Raw genomic sequence first — 24,266 nt, forward strand, 5'->3', positions numbered from 1 at the left:
CAGCGCAACCCTAGTTTCAATTTTGCACCATGGTGTTTAAATAGCAAATCTATTTGCACCACTTTGTGGACTCATGAGTGTGCCGGTCTAGAAAAGAGGTGTGTTAAGGCACATTGTTGGCATGCTGCTATTTTGAGAAACAAAAACAGACTGTGCAATAGACCAGCTGAAAGCAGAGTGCATTAGTTGTGCATCTCTAATGCTTACGCATTGGATAATACACACAGGATGTACAGCAATAAGCAAATATCTTTACAAATGAAAAAGAATTAACCACTGCCTTAATGCCTTCTTTATCTCAGGGGGCTTTTTTAAGTCTATTCATGACAACTTGCTTTTGTACAATGTTATTATTATTATTATTATTATTATTATTATTAGTAGTAGTAGTAGTAGTATAAATAGTAGTATTTATTATATGTATATTTATTTTTGTTTTATTAAAAACAAGCTTAAATTTGTCCACCTGACAGGTTTTGGACCATATAAGGCGTAGGACGCATATTTGAATATAACTAACAAATTTTTTGACCACACTTAGCTAGTATTGCTCATTTATTCATTTGCTAGAAATTTTAACTGAATTTATAAATAGTTTTGAAAAAAAATGTGCGCGTAACAGACAAAATTAAATATGTAGGCTATGGATGTCTTCAGTGGAGTGCATACACCACTGTTTCTTTATCCATGAAAGAGAGAAAGAGAAAGTAAAGAGGCTGAATGGGGGAGGCTTGTTCTTTATCCTCGTGTGCAGATGGTCTGTTTAACGGTTTTCTCACTAGTGAAGCATTCAGTTTGTCCACTTACTATGTCCGCCATGTAAATAGCAAATGCGCCATGGCATGATGCAACTCTTAAAGTTAAAGGGAATGGGAGATGAGACTCTGATTGGTTTAATGCATGTTATGCTCAAAACACACCCATAACTCATTAGGAGAATGAGCACAAACCTGTTAGACCATGCGCCATGGCGCAAACCATATTTTTCACTCCTTAAAATAGCAAAAGTGGATTCGGACATGGCCTTAATGCTTTTGCGCCATGCGCTTTAGATTTTGCATCTAGATTGTTAAAATAGAGATTATAATCTGACTGTCGAAAATGCAGGGTTCGCAGAATTCTTTCTTGTTGTTCTAACATAAATAGATTAAGAAACAATAAATTTGATTCAAAACATGATGCCATAATACATTAAAAAACATTTCTGCTGCTTGTTTAAACTACATATTTAAAATGACCTGAAACAACATTATTACGAAGATTTGAGATCCCATAATTATGTTCAATCCACTTAAATTTGTAAAAAAGTTTTTTAAGTCTTAATTTAATCTATTTGTGTTGAGACAGCATGGAGGAATTAAGTTTACTTATTAGTCTTTAGAAATTTAAGTAGATTTAAATATAAAATTATAAAGTTGTCCCATTAAGAAACTCAATAATTTTGGTATTTCAGTTTAAATAAATTTCTATTTTACAGAAATAGTTTAAATATGCAAGCTTTTTTTGTGTAAGCTAAAACATGATAATAAAGTGGTTAACTATTTGGTACACTCTAAAGGGCGCCAATCTTTTGTCACATTGTCAAGTAATTTTAAATCTTTTTTTTTTACTCAGGTGTAGACAAAAAATAATTAATAAATAAAAATAAAATTTCTAGAAGGCCTGCAACAAAGAAAATTGAAATTGTCTGGCTCATACAGAACAAGAGCTTGAACAAAGAGTTGCGTAGCATACCCTGATAGGAAGGGGCTGATCCTGAGCTCTTGATCTTTAGACACGTGCTATATCTAGACAATATACCCAAAAAAGAAACCTACTGTACATATAGTGGACTAACAAATGTTACCTCATAAGAACTGGGAAGCTTTAACTTCAGACTCAGAAACTTCTTGATTGTTCCAACAGTCACTCTTGTTGAGCAGCGAATAAATTTTTTCATTAAGCCCTGGAAAACAAAGCAAAAATTGTCAACAAAAACAACCTAATCATGACAGCTTAAGTAACACTGAAGAACAGAGTAATGACTCGGTTTGCTTTAGTAGTACAATTCACATTTTAAAATGTTTGCAATAATACTAACAATTTTTACTTGAAATAAATATGCCTCCAGTGTGCTTTAGAGACTTCTTTCAAAATAAGCCAAAAATATCAAATATTGCAAACAGTTGATTTGTAATCCATAAACAGAACACAAAGAAAGGAAAGAAAATAAATAAATAAACTTTTTGACTGAAATGTTTTGAGAAATGGTAAATATTTCAGTTCTCAAAACAAATTTACAAAGAAAGAAATTTGCTAAAAAATACACTTGCGAAACAAAACCAATGAAAAATAATTTCCACACTTTCATTATCAGTTTTTTAGAATATCCCAAAAGGCATATATGAACACAAACTTTTAATTTTCAGCCAGCCAGCCTGTCTTTCCACTACAAAATTCCCATGTTTAAGATCTGTTTTCTTTAAAAATCTGTGATTTTCTCTGCCTAATAGATACTTGATATAAAATGGATCTCAGACCAGACAAGAAGCACTGCATTAAATTCCATTTCCCCCCCGCCAAATACGAATATATATTTTACCGCTGTATTTTGAATGAAGCATCTGCACTCACCTGCTGATCCTGACGACGCTAGTGGTTACATAGTCTATTATCTAGCTTGAACAACTAAATGAATGCTTACGTTTATTTACTGATTATTTACTAATTGTAGTTTGATTACATTAAGATGTCGATGTTGTAAAAGGAACCTTATAAAATTTAAAATATTCACAGAAACCTTACACCTGAAGTTTACCATTGGCTGAAAAACAGTGGTTGTGCATAAAGTCCATTCAACAGCAACTCTAAATTCTACAAATGGTTTAAAAAGATAACCTTTTTTTTTCATGACTTGTCTCATTACAAGAAAGCACACATTGTTCACACCATATTTACAACCAAAAATAAAAAAGTGTTGTGAAAGAAATTTCTATTTAGTTTTTCCAAAAGTGCAAAAACTGGAAACAGCCTCGAACACTAACAAAATAGAATAAACATTTATGTGGAACCATTTCATTAAATTTAGAGACTTGGGATCTATTGTTTCCTTCAACTGTAAAATGCAGGTTTAACACAGATATGATATGAACCACTTTTTTTCTCCCACTCTTCGGTAATCCAATAAATCAAACCAATTTTTCAAAATAACAGTGTTCTCTTTAATTTCCTTTTCTGAGTTGAGAGAAAAGGAAAGAAAGAAAGAAAGAAAGAAAGAAAGAAAGAAAGAAAGAAAGAAAGAAAGAAAGAAAGAAAGAAAGAAAGAAAGAAAGAAAGAAAGAAAGAAAGAAAGAAAGAAAGAAAGAAAGAAAGAAAGAAAAAGAAAGAAAGAAATATAGCCAATAGCAAGCACTGAGCATTGGAGTCACAATGAATGATCCCAGGCTTTAGGAGACTTAGTCCTAAAATGTCAAACACTAGGATATTGTGTGCAAATCTGATCCTGGATCATTTTTCTCTTAGAAGGGATGAGAGGGAAAGAACAACGCAAGGAGAAGATAAAAGAAGCCGAAAACATGGGGTAGCAGTCAGAACAGGAGTACTACATAACTGAAGATGGCTAACCTTAACAATGTTCTCTCCCATCTGCCCATTGATACGCAAGCAGTCTAGACAGATGGCTATTTGTGGATCACTTCTGTGATAGTCTCCATCACCTTTATCATCATCCTCTTCATCAACACGCCGTTTCTTACACATAGGGCCATTCTCTGGAGAAAAAAAAAAAAAACCATAGCGATCATTCTAAAAGTCTGTCAGTTTAACTTGTTTCAAATAAAAATAAACATTCAACTATTTCGGAGCCACTAATCCAGGGGTGCCCAAACTTTTTCTTTAAAAGGGCCAAAAACCAAATAACATTGACAGCCATGGGCCAAAGGTAAATATACCAACTAGATTAAATTAAAGTTGCCATGGGTAATTTCATAATCTCATAATATTTCAAAATAAAAATAAAAACATTCCTTTAAATGGTACTAACTAATGCAGTATAACTTTTTAAATTATAACTTTTCGCAGTAAAACAAACAATCACATTTATAAAAATTTTTTTTTTTTCAAATATTATGAACACAATCTCTGTGCACCAGCATACACATCTTATTGAAGACTTCGCTGAGAAAAAGCTCAACAGGGAGAATTTGAATTTCCTGTGAAAATGTCATTAAAAACTAATTACATGCTACATTATGTGCTTCTCTGACAATGTGGGACACAAAAGCAAAACATTTCAAACAAAGCTAAATAGATCTGCAAATGCAAAACAGCATCTGCATCTTTTTGCAGACTTGTTTTTTTTTATATATGAGACTGATAGCATTCAAAAAGATGCTCATGGGAGAATTATGAATGTGGCAATTATCCCATTATTCAGATTTGCTTACAGCTGCAAACACTTACATGTTGCCTTGGTGACAAACTATTATGAAAATGCTTCAATTTGGTTCATGCATTGAACACAAGGACTGTACATTATGAAGTATGATGTGCACAAACACTAACTAATATATATATATATATATATATATATATATATATATATATATATATATATAAATAGATGTTAAAGTTTCTTTAAAGAACCATCAGTGCAAATAAAAAATACTATACTATAAATAAATATAATACTATAATACTATGGCTGTATTAGTTAGTACTAGTTTTTTCAATCATGTTATAGAGCCCCTGTTATGGGTTTTTGAAAATGACCTTCTATGTAGTGTGTAACAGCACTAAATGAATAAAAACATCCAGCTGAGGTTTAAATCTAAAAGTGCTCCGTGTTTAAAACTATTGATTCTTTAACCAAATAGTCGACTCAGAGTGAATCAGAAATTAATCACGTTGGTTCCGGATATTTTGCCTATATGCATCGATGTCGACGCGATACATCACCAAATATGTAGTACCGGTTCTGGTAAAATGTGAAAGTGACATTCCCTTCAGACAGCGGAGTAAGGGGATCACGGGACTGATCATGACGCAAATAGATGATGATCACTGACAGATGGAGATTCGGCTGGGGAGAATAAACAGTTATAGGTAATTTTCACAACAACACCACAATATAGCCAACTGTGTTGTGTTTGTTCCTGTCATTTTTCAGATTTCTGATACAATAACCTACGCTGCAACGTGGGATTCGCCGGCCGTTCGCTATTGAAAGAGCAGCAGAGAATAATTATGTATGGGACTTTGACAAACTTTGATATAGGGACTTTGTCAGCAACTATTACAGTTCATATAGATCAGTTTCTTCTTCCTCCGGAGTATAAAAAGTAAGTGCAGTTAAAATTGTTGCCCCGTTTTGTTTAGTTTGCAAAATATGTATTTAGTTGTGTGTTGCAAGTTGTAATCGCTCCACGAGGCTTGTAATCGCTCATCTTTTATAGATCAGTGCTTGTAATGCATCTCTCAGGTTAAATAAGGGGCTATTTACATATTGCATCCAAAAGCACATTGAAAATTAGATGCATACTTCTTCCTTTACCGATTAAAATGTGTTTCTGAATTCACTATCCTCTGCTGTTTGCCTTTGCTATGGCAAACATCAGGTCTTCCTACACACGAGTCGCATGACCAATTTTCGTATTGAAGTGTGGATTAACACTGAATGCGTGTGGTTATTATTTGGGGATAGGTTTAAGAGTAGAGTAAAATGCTGCTGCTCCATTGTTTATGAGACAATGAAAGTGGTTTTTGAACTCGTTTGTGATTTGTTGTTTTGTTTAACTTGTCCATTAATGTGAACTACTCCCTATCATCTGGCTTAATCCCTGGTTTGCCAGGTGTCGCCACAGCAAAATGAACTGACAATTACTGGGAATTGAAGTTAACCATTAGAACCTTATTTTAAAGGGTTACTAAAATACCCTACACAGTGCAGGGCTGGGCAATTTTACTACAAACATGTTTTTGTGATTTTTCACCATCAAGAAACAAGGAATTGATTAAGTCATCTTGCAAAAGAAATCATCCTGGGAGACAGTTTTAACTTGCTGGCTAGTATATTACTTAATAAAAATGTATTTATTCCACCCTTGAGGACAATGCAGTGAAGCACAGCTTAGATGTATGAGGCTGACTGAAGTCAGAGAGCTGAAAAAAATCTGATTTATTTTGACAGATGTTTTAGGCAATTAATCACTGAATTTACATAAACCAGTGATACTTGACTAAATCATTCCTTTTATCTTTTAGCATAATTACCACTTTAATTTTACTTCACCCATGAAGTGTCTTAATTTAGTAGGTGCAATTACAAAAGGTGTAGATTTCCAGTGTCCAAGTTTAAAGTTGTAACTGTATAAAGTATAGTATAGATCACATGCTCAAGGTCATAGAAACAGACTTGGGTAGATTCATCAGAGCCATGAAGGCATTGCTTGATAAGGAACAAAGGTAATACCAAAAGTCTCTGAAAGAAGTTTAAATGCTGATACAGCAAAGAAACCTGGCCCATGAGGTCACGTAGAACGGATTCAAAAACAGGACGGCTGCATATGGGGAATTTAAAGTATGAGTTCCAAAAATATACTCTGAAATCATTATGCTGTTCCAAAACCATATCAAACTGACTTATCTGTAAACCGCAAAACGAGATGCAAAGCAAAATGTTCATGCTGCACATTTCCATATACTAATATTATATATACTAACATCGAGAAATTCACCTGCAAAGCTGTCTAAATGTAAAGTGTAGCAATCCATATTACTAAACAACTTTAGAATTTTGATATATTTACAGTACAAAATGCACAAAAATCTTTATTACTAAATATTCTAATGATTTTGAGAATTAAAGTGAAAATAAAATAAAAAAATTGACCAATACAATGTATTTTTGGCTATTGCATAGGTCTAGTGTTAGAACAGTTATTTTATTGTCTTGTGTTTTGTTTTAATCAGTATAATCTAAGCTACTGATGTAAATTTAAAATGTTCAAAATTAAAAAAAAATTTCCAATCTCAGAACAGAGGGTACTTTACCGTCAATTTATGATGCACTAACACAAAACCACAAATGAATTGCAATAATAGATCATATTAAGTGCATATACAAAGTAGGTCCAACTGACCTCTGCATTTGTACTCCCCCTTACAATGCATGTCTGAAGCCCTGCTCACACTGTGAGATTCCAGCCAAGACTTTATCATTTGAGACAAATTTGGGAAATCCTAGATTTCTGAAATCCTAGGCTAAAAAATCCTAGGGGTGCGTTTTCTAACTAGTTTGGAGCATCTCCATTGCTATTCAGTCTGACTATATGACAATTGAGATCTTACAGTGTGACATGGTAGTTGTGTTCGCGCACTCTGTCATGCTACAATCATTCAGGATTATTTAAAAAAATAAATAAATAAAAGCAGTGTGAGCCGGTCTTTACTCACAACAAACTAGGATTGAAGATGAGTGGTATGGGATATTCTAACCAAGCTCTCAAACTAACTAAAGTACAGAAAGATCAATTTTTAGATTTTGATTCAAGATGATCAAACCTACATTTGTTTTCAATGAATTAACTTCCACAGAAACATTTTACACCTCAAAAAATGTGAGCTAAAGCATACAGTATACATTTTAAATCCACGAAGACTTCGATAGTCACAAAGTAAGTACTTTAAGTGATTTTGGAACATTTCTATGGTGCTTTGCCACACTCAGAGTTTGACAGCTCAGGGCCATTATTTACTTTGATTGTATGGAAATTATCCTATTAACTTCTACTAAAATTCTTTACCTTTCACTCTCAACTGCCACATAATATTATCCCTTTAAAGGTGTCCCTTTAAAATGGACAAGCTATAAAGGTAACCAGTTTAGCGGGTAAATGCAGCCCTAGATCATTTAACAATGTTAGTCATTTACCATCGTTTGATTCCTTTCTTCTCCAGAATTCATCCTCTTGCTGCTGTTCCTCTAGATGGAAATGAACCAAGTTAATTAAAATGGCAGTTGTTTGTCATATCTATTTCAATTGGTCTATTTATGCTACAGGTTACTTAAAGTGCCCCTGTAATGCGTTTTAAAGGTTTCTTTTGTAGGTTTACTATAGGTTAAGTTTACATCTATCTAAAGTCAAATAAAGTATTGTCATTTTTTCATAATACATGTTGCAGTATCAAATCTTTTATCACAGTCTGAAGCTATTTGTTGACATATTGCAGGGCTTTTCTAAACCCCTCCTTTAAGATCATACTTTGATTGATTGGTTTATTACTAAATGTGATTACCTTAAACTTAATGTGATTCCGGAAGCTTCCTCAGCACTGTTTACATGCATGCAGAAAGTATTCAATATTCAAGGTGATTCACTTTTTCCACATTTTTTTTTTGTTACAGCCTTATCCCAAAATGGATTAACTTAATTTATTTCCTCAACATTCTACACACAATACTCCATAATGACAATGTGACAAAAGATTTTTTGAAATGGTTACAAATTTATTAAAAATAAAAAACCTGAAAAATGACATGTACATATGTATTAACAGCCATTGCTCAATATTTTGTTGATGCACCTTTGGCAGCAATTACAGCCGCAAGTCTTTGCCCAATCCTCTTTGCAATACATCTCAAGCTCTATCAGGTTGGATTTTCCTGTTGTAAGATAAACCATCGCCCCAGTCTGAGGTCAAGAGCACTCTGAAGCAGGTTTTCATTCAGAATGTGTGTGTACATTGCTGCATTCAACTTTCCCCCTGTCCTGACTATTCCTCCAGTTCCTGCTGCTGAAAAACATCCCCACAGCATGATGCTGCCACCACCATGCTTTATTGTTAGAATTCAATTCAATTCAATTCAGCTTTATTTGTATAGCGCTTTTACAATGTAGATTGTGTCAAAGCAGCTTCACATAAATGGTCATAGTAACTGGAACAGTGTGGTTCAGTAACTGGAACAGTGTGGTTCAGGTTTTAGTGTTTAAGTTCAGTTCAGTTCAGTTTAGCTCAGTTCAGTGTGATTTAATCATTACTGAGAGTTCAAACACTGAAGAGCCAACTCATCGATGCATAGCTCTACCAATCCTGAACTATGCGAGGCAGTGGCGACAGCGGAGAGGGAAAAAAAAAGAATGGTAATAGCCTGGTGTTGAGCAGTGCCTGGTTTTCTCCAAACGTAACTCCTGGCATTCACTCCAAAGAGTTAAGAGACCAGAGAATTTAATTTGGTCTGAAAGTCATTCAGATGCCTTTTGGCAAATTCCAGGCGAGGAGTGGCCACTCTACCATACAGGCCTGACTGGTAGATATCTGCACAGATGGTTGTCTTTCAGTACACTTCTCCTCTCTCCACAGAAGAACACTGGAGCTCAGACACAGTGACCATCAGGTTATTGATCACCTCTCTGACTAAGGCCCTTTTCTCCCAATTACTTAGCTTAGATGGCCGGCCAGCTCTAGGAAGAGTCCTGGTGGTTCCAAACATCTTCCACTTACGAATGATGGAGGCCACTGTGCTCACTGGAACATTCAGAGCAGCAGAATTTTTTCTGTAACCTTCCCCAGCCTTGTGCCTTAAGACAATCCTGTCTCAGAGGTCTTACAGTCAATTATTTTGCCTTCATGCTTGGTTTGTGCTTTAACATGCACTGTCAACCCTGGGACCTTATATAAACAGGTATATGCCTTTTCAAATCATGGTCCAAATAAACTGAACTTACCACAGGTAAACTCCAATTAAGCTGCTGAAACATCTCAAGAATGACAAGCGGAAACAGAATATATTTTCAATTTAGAGGTTCACTGCAAAGGCTTTGAATACTTATGTGCATGTGATTTTTCAGGTTTTTTAGTCCTAATAAATTTACAACAATTAAAAAAAAACTTTTTTCACATTGTCATTATGGGGTACTGCATTTAAAATTGAGGAAATAAATTAATTTAATCAATTTCAGAATAACGCTGTAACATTAAAAAATGTGGGAAAAGTGAAGAGCTCTAAATATTTTCCGGATGCACTGAGATGATGTTTTTTTAGCAGGCAGCCAGTGAATAGCATAAGCTGGTATTATGCACATTTGTTACAAACCAATGTAGTTACAAGCAGGAGCTAAAACTGGAATACTGACAACTCCTTTCAGCCAATTCTGAATCATCTCTATCTTTTGAGACGATAATCAGTTATTATTTTGCAGACCTTTTGTGTTCACAAACAGCTACATTAGACACTAAATACAATATAACATCTGAATAAGCACACAAGGGCACTTTCAAATGGGAAAAATAAAACGTTAATTAAAATACATACTTTCTCTGAGACCAGGCACGAGCTTAAATATCACTTCCTCTAAAGTGTTGTCCAACCTTCAGAGGAAAGAAATAAACTAATGTGAGCTACCATAACACATGATCAAAGCATTGCTAATATATCTGTCACATCTGTTAGCAAGTTGAGGCTAATGCTGCTATAGCTCTTGTTATCATGTTATGGTTGAGTCCTGTGTTAGGGTGGAGATGCATCACTGGTGTGGAGAGGCAATCCTGCAGAAGGTCAGTCCTAAAGCTGACACTGGCTCCAGAAAACTGTCCGGCTGTTGCCCTGCCTGGAATGCTTCCCAACCAGGATCAAATTTACTGGCTCTTTATTACCCAACGCTTCTTAAAACCAGGAAACTGTGGTTATAAGAATCTCTTAGATCTATTAGGGGAAACTATTAACTTGTATTCTAGATTTCTTTCCAATTATGTAGATTAACCAGAATTAATCCAATCATGGTTTAAACTGTGGTGTGCTCTACTGCTGTACTGAATCAGATCCCAAACCATGTGAAGCAGATTGGTTGAAGGTTTAGCTCAGTAGTAAGATGTTATATGAGTGTGGTTTACCTTAACATCTCCAAGGGATTTGTTTCATGAACCTGGATACCACATTTTGGGCAATCGTTGCTGTCCTCGAAATGCTGGACAATACAGCTTTTACAAACTGTTCAGAAGCAAGAACAGAGAAAAAGAAAAAAATCAAATAACAGCAGTGCTTCCCAGAAACAGCAAACTGTAAAAATTTGATGATTATTATTTTACTGTAAAAGAATGTACAACTGCTACAGTGAAAATATTATTTAGTCTTTTTTAGTATGATTAAAAACCTGTAATATATCTAACTGAGTATTTCATTGAATTTACAATTGATGATAGTATAGAAAAAAAATAAAATAAAAAAAAGTCACTTTATAATTTACAGTGAGACAAATAACATTATTAGAATTTTATGGGTTTTCATTGAAACATTATTTTTGTTTGTTTTTTGTCAGTACATTAGGGCTTATTGTAACAAATTTTTGTTGTCTAATTAATGTTGCATTAACTAAACAATATCATATGATTATATTTTACATAAGTGCAAATTACACCATCAATCTCATACACACCAAATCATCAGGCACAACACTGACAACCAACTTAATAACCTGTAGAACCTAACTTGGCTCCCAAAACAGCAGCCACAAAGCCAGGAATTGATTGACAATAGGTCTTTTGTGATATTTGGTACCATAATGTAAACATCAGGAGCTCCAGTTTCCATACAGCACTGTAAAATGTTTTACTGGGTTAAACTTACAAACTCAAGTTCACCATCTGCCCTGAAAATGCGAGTCAACTCAATCTCAAAGAGATTCTTTGTTTCAACTTAAGATGTTGAGTTTCACAATATTTAACTAAAACTCAGCATCTTAAGTTGAAACAAACAATCTCCCTAAATTAATGTAACTTACATTTTCAAGAGAGCTGGTGAACTTGAGTTAAGTTTAAGCAATGTGAGTTTCTTAAAAAAATATATGCATAATAACTTGCAAATAGGGTAAGCAAAATTACTTTGCTTACCTTATTGGTAGATTAATTAGCTTGTTTTAAACACTCATTGCACTGCACTGCAAAACGAGACAATTATTATTATTTTTTTTTTGTTTAGAGCAGGGGTGCCCAAGCATTTTCGTATGAAGGGCCGTACGCCAAATATCATTGATAGCTGTGGGGCAAAGATAAATAAAGTAAACTATTTTAAAATAAAGATGCCATATGTAGATGCCTAATTCCTTTCATAATATTAAAAAAAAATAAATAGAAAACATTAAGTTGAATCGTATTAACTACTGCAGTACAACTTTTTATAATTATAATTCATTGCAATAAAAACAAACAATCACATTTATAACACAGTGGAGTTTAACGCTAAATACACTAGTCAAGCAGAAGCTGCCTTGGCCTTAATACGCTCACCAAAGTCCAAATGTCCAAATGCTTCTAAATCTGATTATTTTACACCATTTAAATTGAAACATTTAATTTCAGAAAACTTTTTAGCTTAACAATAAAACAAACAAATAAAAGATTACATTAAATTTGAAATGGCAATCTCTGAACCATACTCAATTGGGATGGCAGGCCAAAGGTTAGCTCGGGCCAACTTTGGCCCGTAGACCCTAGTTTGGGCATCTCTAGTCTTCAGAATGCTGCTTGATTTAGGAATGTTCCGATGTTTAGACTATTTTAGATATTTGCAATGGTGATTTGCAATGGTGCTGATGCAGTGTGAACCTTCTTTTCCAAGTTAAACCATGAATGCACACTTAGCCACATTTCTGGTGAATTTGGAGTCTGAAGCATTAACAGAAATTGCTCTGCATGTTAATTGAAACATTCTTGTTGTCATAAATGGGTTCACACATAGGGCCCTATCATACACCAAGATGTAGAGCAATACGCAAATATCTTTACATAGGAAAAAGATATAATATCTTGTATATATTGACGTAAAGTAAGTTCACTTTCGCTTTTGCTCTCGTGAATAGGGTAACCTTACTGAACAGTCATCAATTAGCCTATAAATAATTAATTTTGCTTCAAATTATGTTTCAAAACTATTTCTAAATTCAGTTCTAATTTCCAGCAAACGAATAAATGAACAATAAAAACAAAGTGTGGTCAAAATACTGAGTTATTTCCAAATACACCTGCCATGCCCCATATGGTCTAAAATTTGACAGGTGGACAAATCTAAGCTTGTTTTGAAAAAAAAAATATAAATATGGATATAATAAATAATACTGCTATTAATTATAATATAATACAAAAGCAAATTGAATGAACTGAAAAAGCCTCCCGAGATGAAGAAAGTAAGGCAGTGGTTTATAAATCTTTATGTAGGCTAGAAATTAATATGTTTTGTAATATGTTTATCATTTATACTTATATCCTGTATATATCCTTATATATATATATATATATATATATATATATATATATATATATATATTAAAATATAAATATAAATGATTAAAATGATCAAAATGTGCTTATGGCGCAACACAGCTGGCTCTCAAAGGGAATGGGAGATGAGACTCTGATTGGTTTATTCTCAAAACACACCTAAAACTCATTAAGAAAATAAACTCAACCCTTTTAGACCATGCGCCATGGCGCAAATCGGATTTTCCCGTCCTTAAATTAGCAAAAATGCGTTCTTATGCCCTGAATACGTTTGCGCCCTGCGCATGGACCATCAAAATAGAGTCCTTAGTGTGCAACAGTATTCAGACACCAGTTGTCAGTGATTGTGCTATTGGAATAACAGGGCTTACAAACATCAGTGGTCCAATGTTGAAGTTGTTGAGCCCATTTTATACTTTTTTCATGCATCATTGATGGCTAAGTTACTATTACTATGCATTACTATCAGGAACTGAATACATGCAAATTGCTAAAGCTTGTTTGAAATAACCAGTAGCTTTTACTAAACTTGCCTGCAGCATTTGATATGGTAAATTAGGGCTGCACGACTGATACCTCAGTGTGCGCATCCTCAATAGTCATATCACAAGACATGCAATGTTAAGTGTGAATTATTGACTAGGAGCTACAAAACATGATTTATAGAGTCACTGCTAAGTTTAACTATATCAGAGTTAAGGTTTATCATGCATTTTAAGGCCTGTGACTGAGCATTTCAAGAGAGTTTAAAACATTTGTGCACAAAAAGGATTATTTGAGGTGTAACAAAATGTAATTATATTTGTTTATACAGAATTTATACAATTTGTGCAAACATCTTTTCTTGTTTCTAGTCTAAATATCCTCTTTTCAAAGTGAAAACAAGTAAGAAGAATAATGTTAGACTGGCCAGAAAACTCTCACAGAGGTTCCTCAAGGTTCAGTTTTCCTATTATCAATTTCTACCATTTCGCTGGGTCCCATTGTTCTAAAACATAGCTTTTAAAACTATTGCTATGCAAACAAGACACAGCTCTTTCTCTCATTTTATCCGGATAATCCCACAGTAACTACATAAATCTACATTTTTCTGAAAGACATTCCAGCATGGATAAAAGACCATCACCTGCAGATAAATCTGGCTAAAACAGAACTTCTGTTCTTTGTACATCATATCTTCATGATCAAGCTGGAGTCAGCTTTTGTCCCTTCCAATTCAGTGAGGAATCTTGGGGTGACCTAGTACCTTATGGCCCATTTTTACTGAGTGGTACGGTATGGTATTTTGTGGTTCATTTCGGTATGGTTTTATGGCCAGCGAACTGTAATACCACTTTTTGGGTACTTTTTGCAAAGGGTACCTAGCATGAAAAAAGTGTACAAAAAGGCAGAGCTAGACATGCAGCTGAATGCTATTGGTTTACAGAGAAGCACCACTCGTGCATACACAAGCACGTGAATGAACACAAAAAAAACGCCATTTTTAAATAGACAGTCGAGACATTGCATCGTAATACTATACACAGTTGAAACCAGATGTTTACATACACTGTATAAAAAGGCACGTAACCATTTAAAAAAAAAAGCCAGATGTTAATGTGACTAAACTTTTTCTCTTTTTGGTAAGTTTTGAGAAATTGTTATAACTTTTCTTGAAAGTCAAGTTTACATACAATAATATTATAATGCCTCTGAAAAAGCTCAGATGATGGTGTCAAGGTTTTGGAAGTTTCTGATTGGCTAATTGACAACATTTGAGTTAATTGAAGTAACAAATGTAGAATAGTATTTAAGGAAAACCTCGAACACACTGCTTCCTTGTGTGACAACATGGGAAAATTAACAAGCCAGAATCAACAACAAAAAAAAACAGATTACAATTTGCTAAATTACACTGGGAAAAAGAATAATTTTTAGAGACAACTCCTCTGGTCTAATGGAACTAAGATTGAACTGTTTGGCCATAATGACCAGTGTTACATTTGGAGGACTAAGGGGAAAGCTTTCAAGCCTATAGGAACCCCATCCCAACCGTAAAGTATGGGGCGGCAGCATCATGTTGTGGAGCTATTTTGCTGCAGGAGGGACTGATCTACTTCACAGCATAGATGGCATCATGAAGAAAAAACATTATGTAAAACTACTGAAGCAACATCTCAAGACATCAGCCAGGAATTAAAACTTGGCAGACAAATGAGTCTTTCAAACAGCCCATGACCCTAAGCATACTGCCAAGTTAGTTAAAATGTGATTTGACAACAGAGTGAATGTTTTAGAGTGGCCATCACAAAGCCCTGATATCAATCCTATAGAAAATTTGTGGGCAGAGTTGAAAAAGCTTGTGATAGCAAGACAGCCAACAAATCTGACTCAGTTACACCAATTCTGTCAGAAGAAATTTGCTAAAATTCCTTCAAACTATTGTGAGAAGCTTGTGGAAGGATACCCAAAACATTTGACCAAAGTTATGCAGTTTAAATGCAAAGCTAAAAAATACCAAGGAAATGTATGTAAACTTTGGCTGTCTAGAAATTAATAAACAATTCTCTAGTGTATATATATATATATATATATATATATATATATATATATATATATATATATATATATATATATATATATATATATATATATACATATACACACACACATAGTATATAGTATACTCTAGTATATAGTATATATAAATAGTATATATAAATAGTTGAAACCAGAAGTTTACATACACTCTAAAAAAAGGAACATAACCAATTTAAAAAAAATAGTATGTGTATGTATATATATATATATATATATATATATATATATATATATATATATATATATATATATATATATATATATATATATATATATATATATATATATATATATATATATATACTATTTTTTTTTAATTGGTTATGTTCCTTTTTTTAGAGTGCATGTAAACTTCTGGTTTCAACTGTACATATAATAACGAGCCAAGGTCAACCCGAGCTCAAACAAACTATGGCGTTGTCTTAATAAACTGCCACAAAAGCAAAGAAGAACAAAATCTGCTGTGTTCCGTTTTTGTTTTACGAAGCTGTCTAAAACTTAAAGTGTGAGCAGTTTTACTTACTCCAGTGAGCCCGCGTGCGCATCTATATTTGAAATAAACTTTAAGCTGATAATAACAACGTGCATGTGATTATTAAAGTGATTCTGACATCCGATCCTTTCTGAACCCAAACAATGGGTATACCATGTAATTGGTAACAAATCGGAGACTGTAAGAGTCTGTATGTTTTCATAAATGTTGCATTTATTTACTTATTTTATGGAACAAAAATAAAATAAAAAATAATATTTCGCAGACGTTACAATAGGCTATTTTCGCACTGTCATGGATCTGCAGTGATAATCAAATTATGTTCATAGAAAAGTTAGTAGCGAACTAACTAAATACACAAGTATTTATGCATATAAATCATCTGTTTTGTGAGAAGTGCTTCTCCTATGAATGTGAAGGAACCATACAGCTTTACTTTAAGCAAGATTTCCTATAGCAAGAATGACGTCGCCTCAACCTTTCTGTTGTACAGCACACCCACCATTGGTACCCTTTTGGCAGTGGAAACGCAAGCCTGATAAAGGTGACCCGTACCGTAATGTACCAGTCAGTGGAAACGGGCCATTAGATTAGTAAGGTACTACTACAGTGTAGTACTACTACAGTCCAAAGATGTCCTTTTACGTTTACAACCTTAATATTTTAATAAGTGTACCTGCTTAACCATCATTTAAAACTATTGAAAACATATTCATTCATATTCATAATTTCATCTCACAATCTATAAAATCAATTTTACATTTCACAGTAAAATTGCTTATATAAATTGCAGAATAACCATATACTGCAATTAAACCCAGGTCTACAAATGAATATTTAGATAAAGCCTTAACTTGGCCAGAGAAAAGCCACCATCATATTTCACCAGCAAAACGACAGCAGTGAACATTACCTTATTGCTTTGTGAATCTACAGTCACAAACATTATTAAATAGCATTCATGGGTGAATGGGGGAGACACTACCCACACACTTAACTGACACTGATGCAGGACACAATCAGGTCATCACTGTGTGGAATAGTCAGTGGGGGAAAAGTGCAAAAAATAGTGCCTAGTCCTCTAAAACAAATGATTTGTTACTACATGGAATTTTTCTTATTAACAAAACATGAAGAATATATTTTATTTATTTACTATATAAAACTACATAAATAACCTACTAATTTATAGATATACATAACTAATTAATGATTCTTATATTACACAACCAGGTTTAAATATTTCTAATATTCTCCAATCTTAACTATGTTTGAAATGCTGCCACATCTTATTATTTGTATTAAGTTTAACATCACTTCTGTTTTTCACCTGCGGTCTGACACAATCAGAACAGACTGTTTTTGCTTAGAGCCCATTGAAAACCACTGATTTAAATCACCATGAAACTTTCAGAGTCAGCTAATACTCACAGGTGTGCAGGCACTCTGTCACGGTGGTGGGCTTGATCAGGTACCCTTTACAGACAAAACAGGTGATGAAATGGTTGAAGTCCCTCACCAGGTGTTTCCTATGTGATGTCATTGTCAAGTTCCCGAAGTGGGGATGAAGGGAGAACAGATGGTTTAAGGATGAAGTGGAATGCAGATTCAGACACTCTATGGCTCAACTGCAGCGTTTTGCTGAAGGGCCCCTGGCCTCTCGTCCTTCATGACATCATGGGTAATTAAACGTCTTTAAGAGAGACCTGTGGATGTGAATTCAACAGTAATTCTTTAAACAAAAATATGATGCGTTAAGTTTATTTATAAACAAATTTTGAGATGATCACGTGCTTTTGATTGTTCACAGCGGTTCCAACTTTAGCTAAAGACTGATTATCCTATCAGATGATCTCTACCTCATGATTTTCTCATCTCAATATCTTCCTCTTGAAGAAACCCCCCCCACCCAATTCTACTTTCCCTACTTTCAAACAGGTGTCACGTTGGCCAGTAATTGGCGCTGTTGTCTCACAGCAAGAATGCCCCTGGTTTAATTCCTTTCCAAACCAGGCGGCGTTTCTTTGTGGAGTTTTGCTTGTTCTCCCCGTGGTCGAGTGGGTTTTCCCCGGGTCCTCGGGTTTCCTCCCACAGTTCAAAATAAGCACCCTAAACAATTAATACAAAATATTTTAGCCAAACTTTGAGTACACTTTTTCAGCATCTATATCTGACACTTAGCTACAATAAGCAGGAGGGGGAGTCATCGAGATCTACCTGAGCTCAAACTCCCCTCGACTTGCAATGAAGGGGCGCCCAGGGCTCGAGGATTTTATAAGCTCAGGGCTCTCTCCTGGGACAGCACGCCAAACTAGCTTTATTATCAATCATCAGCTGAGTGTGAACTCTTGAAAAATTATGTAGATATTTTTTTTACTTCTTTAACATACTTTTCTGTGTAAACTTAAAAAGTACATACTCTGAGTAGCTACTTTCTTTTAAATGCATACTTATTTTGCAACCATTAAACAACATAACAACATGTTCTATAAACAACAGTGTGCTAGGTGGTCTCTGGAAATGCTTACAGAAAAAGCTAATAAGTAAATAAACAAAAATGTTTTAATTTGTATAAGAAGTTAAAAAAAGTACTTTTATGATTTTATAGATAGTAAATACATAAATAGACAACGCGCATTATACAAAAACATACAAAAAAAAACAGCATTACTGAATATAATAACTATTCTTAGTTGTTCTAGTCAATGCCTTTTAAACATTTGTCAAACTGTTGTCTAAGTAAAAATGCTCTCTAACATGGTTTCAAAATATACATTCTATTAAAATGTATATTTACAGCCAAGTTACAAATTTGTTTCTTATCCCCTTTTAATAAATATAAGTGGGTAAGTCTTGAGTGGCCAATTCTACATCTTGTAATTACAACCTGGTCCTGTCTATTTTTAAAATACTAGTTTTTTTATTTTTTATTTACTAATTCACTTTATGCATTTTGTAGTCTTTTGAATATTGTAAATTCGGATTCACAGTTCATTTCACAAATTATGCAGTGAACCATGCAATTTTTAAAGCAGCCTAGCACCGCATTCCTAATGAGACAAATATGAGGACAATAATGGTCACCATACTGAAGGGTCATTCCAAATCAATGTGTTCAAATCTGTCCACTGTTAAGAACCCATTAAAAGGGAGTTTGATTATTATCATTTGCATGCATTTAATTACATCAGTTTTGATGCTGCACTGCCATTCACAAATCATCTGCTGGGGCCGCATGTGAACACAATCTTACCAAAAGTAGTAAATGATCCAGTTATTCTTATACATTCATTTTTTCATCTAATATGGGGCACTATGTGATTATTTTGTTTATTCTCACTCTTATTCTGGCCAAAAGTAAACTGCACAGTCATTCAGTCTGTTTGTTCTTTCTTCTATTTAGACATTTATTTTTTTACTCATTAACTGCATGTAGGCTTGCTGATTGTACAGGCTAGAATAGGCTACACCAGGGGTGTCCAAACACGTTCCTGGTCACCGCTGTCCTGCTGAGCTTAGCTCCGACTTGTTTCAACACACCTGCCAGGAAGTTTCTAACGTTGTATCTAGTTATTTCGGGTAAGTTGGTTCTAATTTTGGATGTATTAGGGTTCAGGTGTGTTTGATTTGAGTTGGAGCTAAACTCTCTAGGACACCGGCCCTCCAGGACCGAATTTGGACACCCTTGGGCTACACCATCAGTGTGAAGTAGACTATGCTGCTATTTACTTTAACTAGTTTGCTAAATTGTATAGATGATTTATTCTTTTCTGTTTGTTTTAAGACGTTAAATAATAATAATACGTTATTTATTTATTAGAAATATTTATTTAGTACAAATTTGATGATGAAAATGCATGACTTGCATTTGTTTGAATGAACCCACAGGTGCATCATGACACATGCGCGTTAAGCCCCGCCCACGAAATTCAAAACGAAACCACAGGGACAAAAGTGCAAAATTCATTCAAACATCTAAATACTTTTATCATTTGGAAAAAAAAACATTAAATTACAAAGCATATCTTTAATTATGTCATACAATAACCAAAAAACTCGAGCCTGTGGATTAGTATTGCAGTTTCCCGACTCTTATCGCATGTTGATCATCTCAAATGAGAACTGTTGACAAACAGATACGGGTTTCTGTTATATGATCCACAGTAAATGCTAACTGATCTTCATTATCTACGTCGCACATCCAAAGTAAGTGTTTTAAAGTCTACTGTCAAAACTACTCGGTTAATGCTCACTCGGCCATCGTCAGTGTCATTCTGTGCGTCATCTTCCTGTAAAATGCTGTGTTGCGTTTCCCTCGACAGCGAATAACATGCAGTCGCACTCGTTTTAACTTGCTGCCATTTGCACAAGTGTCACTTTTCGTAAACGAGAGATGGATGATTTATCGCTCACCGGTGCCCACTAAAGAACCAGCTGTACCATGACAAACTACTATCCAACAGAGACACAGACATGCTGACGAACTTGATATATGACACGAGACTGCATTCCCATCCCACCCGAAAGTTTACGATGAGCGTGAAAACGACACGCAGCTGCAGTCAGACAGACAACCGCCATCCCTTACCTTCCACACATCATGGGTCCGTGTTGATGTCGCGCATTGATTTTTTTTACAAACAGGCTTGAGCGAATTTGGGCTGTTAAAAGGGATGTAGCGGCACAGAATACGGAACTGCTTTCATTTGAGATGATATGGGGAAGGGGGCGGAGGACTTTCCAGTTCTTGTTTACGCATTGCTGTTTTATTCATTCCATGGCAGATTGTCTCTGATTGGACACAAACTAGGGCGCAGCCTTCAATTACAAAGTAGTCCAGTAACAGTTTAGAACCAGTTTATTAATGAAAACTCAAACTTGGAAGGCCTGTCAAACAGGAGGATTTGTTAATATGGCCTTATTGCAGGTACCTGCTAATAGGCTGTTATAGGACTTGTCCGATCATGTCAGTTTGCATTAAAAACATGAGAGTGGTGTGATGATATTACTTTCCTAAATATCTTAAATAAATATCAGATTTTTTAAAAACAGCAACTTTTTTTTACTGCTAATTATTGTAATAAATTATTTTTGTTGCATGTGAAAGCAACATTTCTATACAGCCTATATTTTCCACAAAACACTAAGCTCTATTTTTTCTGAACCAAATTCTCAATGAAAAAAAATATTCTGAATAATTCTTAATGCAAAACCCATTGAACTAGTTCAGGCTGAAAGCATTAATACTCATTAAAACACATCTTTTCACCAATGCATTTGTGTTGCAAAATGGTAACCAAAAGCAGCAAATGTTTAATACAACTAAATCAGTTTTCATCATTAACTAATGTGATCGATCAAGCTGTGAAAAATATGAAACTATTCTTTAACATGAGCTAAAATATGCAAATGTTTTACAGGTACAAAATGGAGACAAGGGGTCTCAAACTCAATTTACCTGGGTTCCGCTGGAGTCTGGGTGAGGTTGGGCCGCATAAGGTTTTCCATAAGAAATTAGTTGCATAATTAATTATTAATTTCTAGGCGACGCAGTGGCACAGTAGGTAATGCTGTCGCCTCACAGCAAAAAGGTCGCTGGTTCGAGCCTGGGTCAGTTGGCGTTTCTGGGTGGTGTTTCCATGTTCTTCCTGCATTCGCATAGGTTTCCTCCGGGTGCTGGGTAGGCTAAATTCTCCATGAGTGTGTATGGTTTTTTCCCAGAGATGGGTTGCAGCTGGAAGGGCATTTGCTGCATAAAAACATATGCTGGATAAGTTAGCGGTTCATTCCGCTGTGGCGACCCCAGATAAATAAAGGGACTAAGCCGAAAAAAAAAAAAAATGAACGAATGAATGTACCTGTACCGCATGTCTTTAGACTGTGGGGGAAACCGGAGCACCCGGAGGAAACCCTTGCAAATGCAGGGAGAACATGCAAACTCAACACAGAAATTAATATTTATATCCACATGGAATTAATATTTTTTTGAATTGTGGTTTTGTAATAACAAGCAAAAAACGTGATCACGTTTTTACATGTATATACAAAACCATTTCACATTTCAAGGAAAAATGCAAAGTCTAATCCTTTACAATCTCCCTTAAGTGATTCCAAACTTTTACACATTTTTTTTCTGTTTATTTATATATTTAAAAAATAATAGTACTGTGGAAGTCAATGGCTACCAGTTTGCAGCATTCATTAAAATATCTTTCTTGCTCAAGAGAAAGAAAAAAAAACTGAAACGAGGTAAAAAAAAATTTGGAACAAGGTAAAAACAAGGTTTTTGAAAAGGTAAGTATATCATTAGGTTTTGTTTGATCATCTGTTAAGGTGATGAAAACCCGCCTTGGATATCTCTGATGTATATAAAAATATGTCAGCACAAGGTTCACATTACATATTCTGTATTAATTTCACTTACAGTGAACATTGTGGTGACAAGTTCAACACACGTGGCTCTTTGTAGATAAATCAGTCTGAGATTGACAACTCAGAACATTGAGTACTGTTTAGAAGAACACTGCAAAATGATTGTAAAAGAGGTTCATTTTTATGGACATGCAAACAAAAATAATGACTAAAATATTTTCAAAAGACAAAAAATATATATAATAAATGACATCAGTTCACAGTTTATGAAGCTATGCTTACAATTTTCTTATTCAGACACAGATAATTTCACGTGGCCTCTTTCCTTAAGTTAAAAAAAAACGGTTTACAGCATTGCCCTGACTGTCAGACCTGTGGTCATTAAAGTGCAGGTATAGAGGCCACATGGTCCAGAAATGGTTGATGGGTATTTAGGCAATGTGTTGAGTTACATATCATCTTTTACAAGCATTTTCGTAACACTCTGAGGACAGATAAAAAGACAAGATGCGAGCTTCACTTTACATATCAGATGTCCTTCTGACCTATGGCCTAAATGCATCAGAAAAAAATTACAAAAAAAGTAATGCTCACTAATTGGCTAACTTTAGCACATGTATACAGAAAACAGTTAATATCAATGTATTTTGTTAAGCTAGTTTATAGTTTCCAAAATGGATTTTTTTAGACTCATTTTGAAAAAGTCTTATTTTATGTCCTTTCACATTAATAACCATGGCGAGGTAATGAAGTTATGCATTGTGAACTGAGACTGCATTACTTCAGTTTAAAAGTAACATTTGCAGTCATTAAGCACATAAGCTCATGTGATATTATTCATTAAATGATTAAAACCATTTTTTTTACATAATTCACATTTTTAATGTGATGTTTGCATGGTTTGAAAGTCAAATCATGTAAAGTATTCATTATATTTCAGCGATATTATTATTTTTTGTAACTTTAAAGTCAATGTTTTTTTAAGTAAGGTTAATACTTTATATTGTATTTGTTAATTTATTTAATAATATTTGAACTATTAAGAGGAATACTACTATTATGAGAAAATAGTTTAAATACAGTTTTATTTAATTAATGCATAAAATTTAAATACACAAAGTGAATAGATGTAAATACTTGGATTGGAGACCCTATTCAATGTCAAAGACCAATGTTTAAAGTAAAGTTAAAGGGAGCTAAATGTGAGGGTTTTTTTTTTAAGTGAACAGCTTTTGATAAAATAAAAAATTGAACTTCACTGTCCCTTATGCAAACATATTTAAATATGTAAGATGAGACGCTTTCTTAACTGCAGTTTTTTTTACCAAAATTGTCATTTTGTTGTGATTATTTTGTTATTAAAGTCCAGAAATGACTGAGACTAGTATTTTAGTATGTCATTGTACTTCCATCTAAAAGTGAATATTTAGTAGGGCGTGTGGCTTTCCTTTTACATATCATTCTCTAATAGCAAATTAACGGTAAGAGGGGCGTGGTTAAAATGACTGTGGCTGAAGCTGTCAAACATTTACTAATGCATTATTAACATTCAAGTCCATGCTTGTTAACA

The 24,266-nt window shown here is 34.3% G+C and overlaps 1 protein-coding gene across 11 annotated transcripts in view; it reads right to left on the bottom strand.

Annotated features, from left to right (window-relative positions):
* pcgf5b (polycomb group ring finger 5b) overlaps positions 1-21,066 on the bottom strand; it is a 41,239-nt gene extending 20,173 nt beyond the window's left edge. For 4 of the 11 annotated variants that reach the window (XR_012387695.1, XR_012387694.1, XR_011017340.1 and 1 more), the window contains exons 1-7: positions 20,913-21,066; positions 17,756-18,030; positions 10,870-10,966; positions 10,292-10,347; positions 7,910-7,960; positions 3,604-3,749; positions 1,847-1,945 (exon numbers count right to left, since the gene is read on the bottom strand). Coding sequence is in view for 4 of the 11 variants with exons in the window: in NM_001045235.1 (NP_001038700.1) it covers positions 1,847-1,945; positions 3,604-3,749; positions 7,910-7,960; positions 10,292-10,347; positions 10,870-10,966; positions 17,756-17,867 (561 nt within the window). In the remaining 7 variants the exon portion in view is untranslated. 11 annotated transcript variants of the gene reach the window in all.
* Positions 21,067-24,266: the final 3,200 nt, after the last annotated feature.

Source organism: Danio rerio, chromosome 12 (genome assembly GCF_049306965.1).
Source record: "Danio rerio strain Tuebingen ecotype United States chromosome 12, GRCz12tu, whole genome shotgun sequence".
Taxonomy (NCBI): Eukaryota; Metazoa; Chordata; class Actinopteri; order Cypriniformes; family Danionidae; genus Danio; species Danio rerio.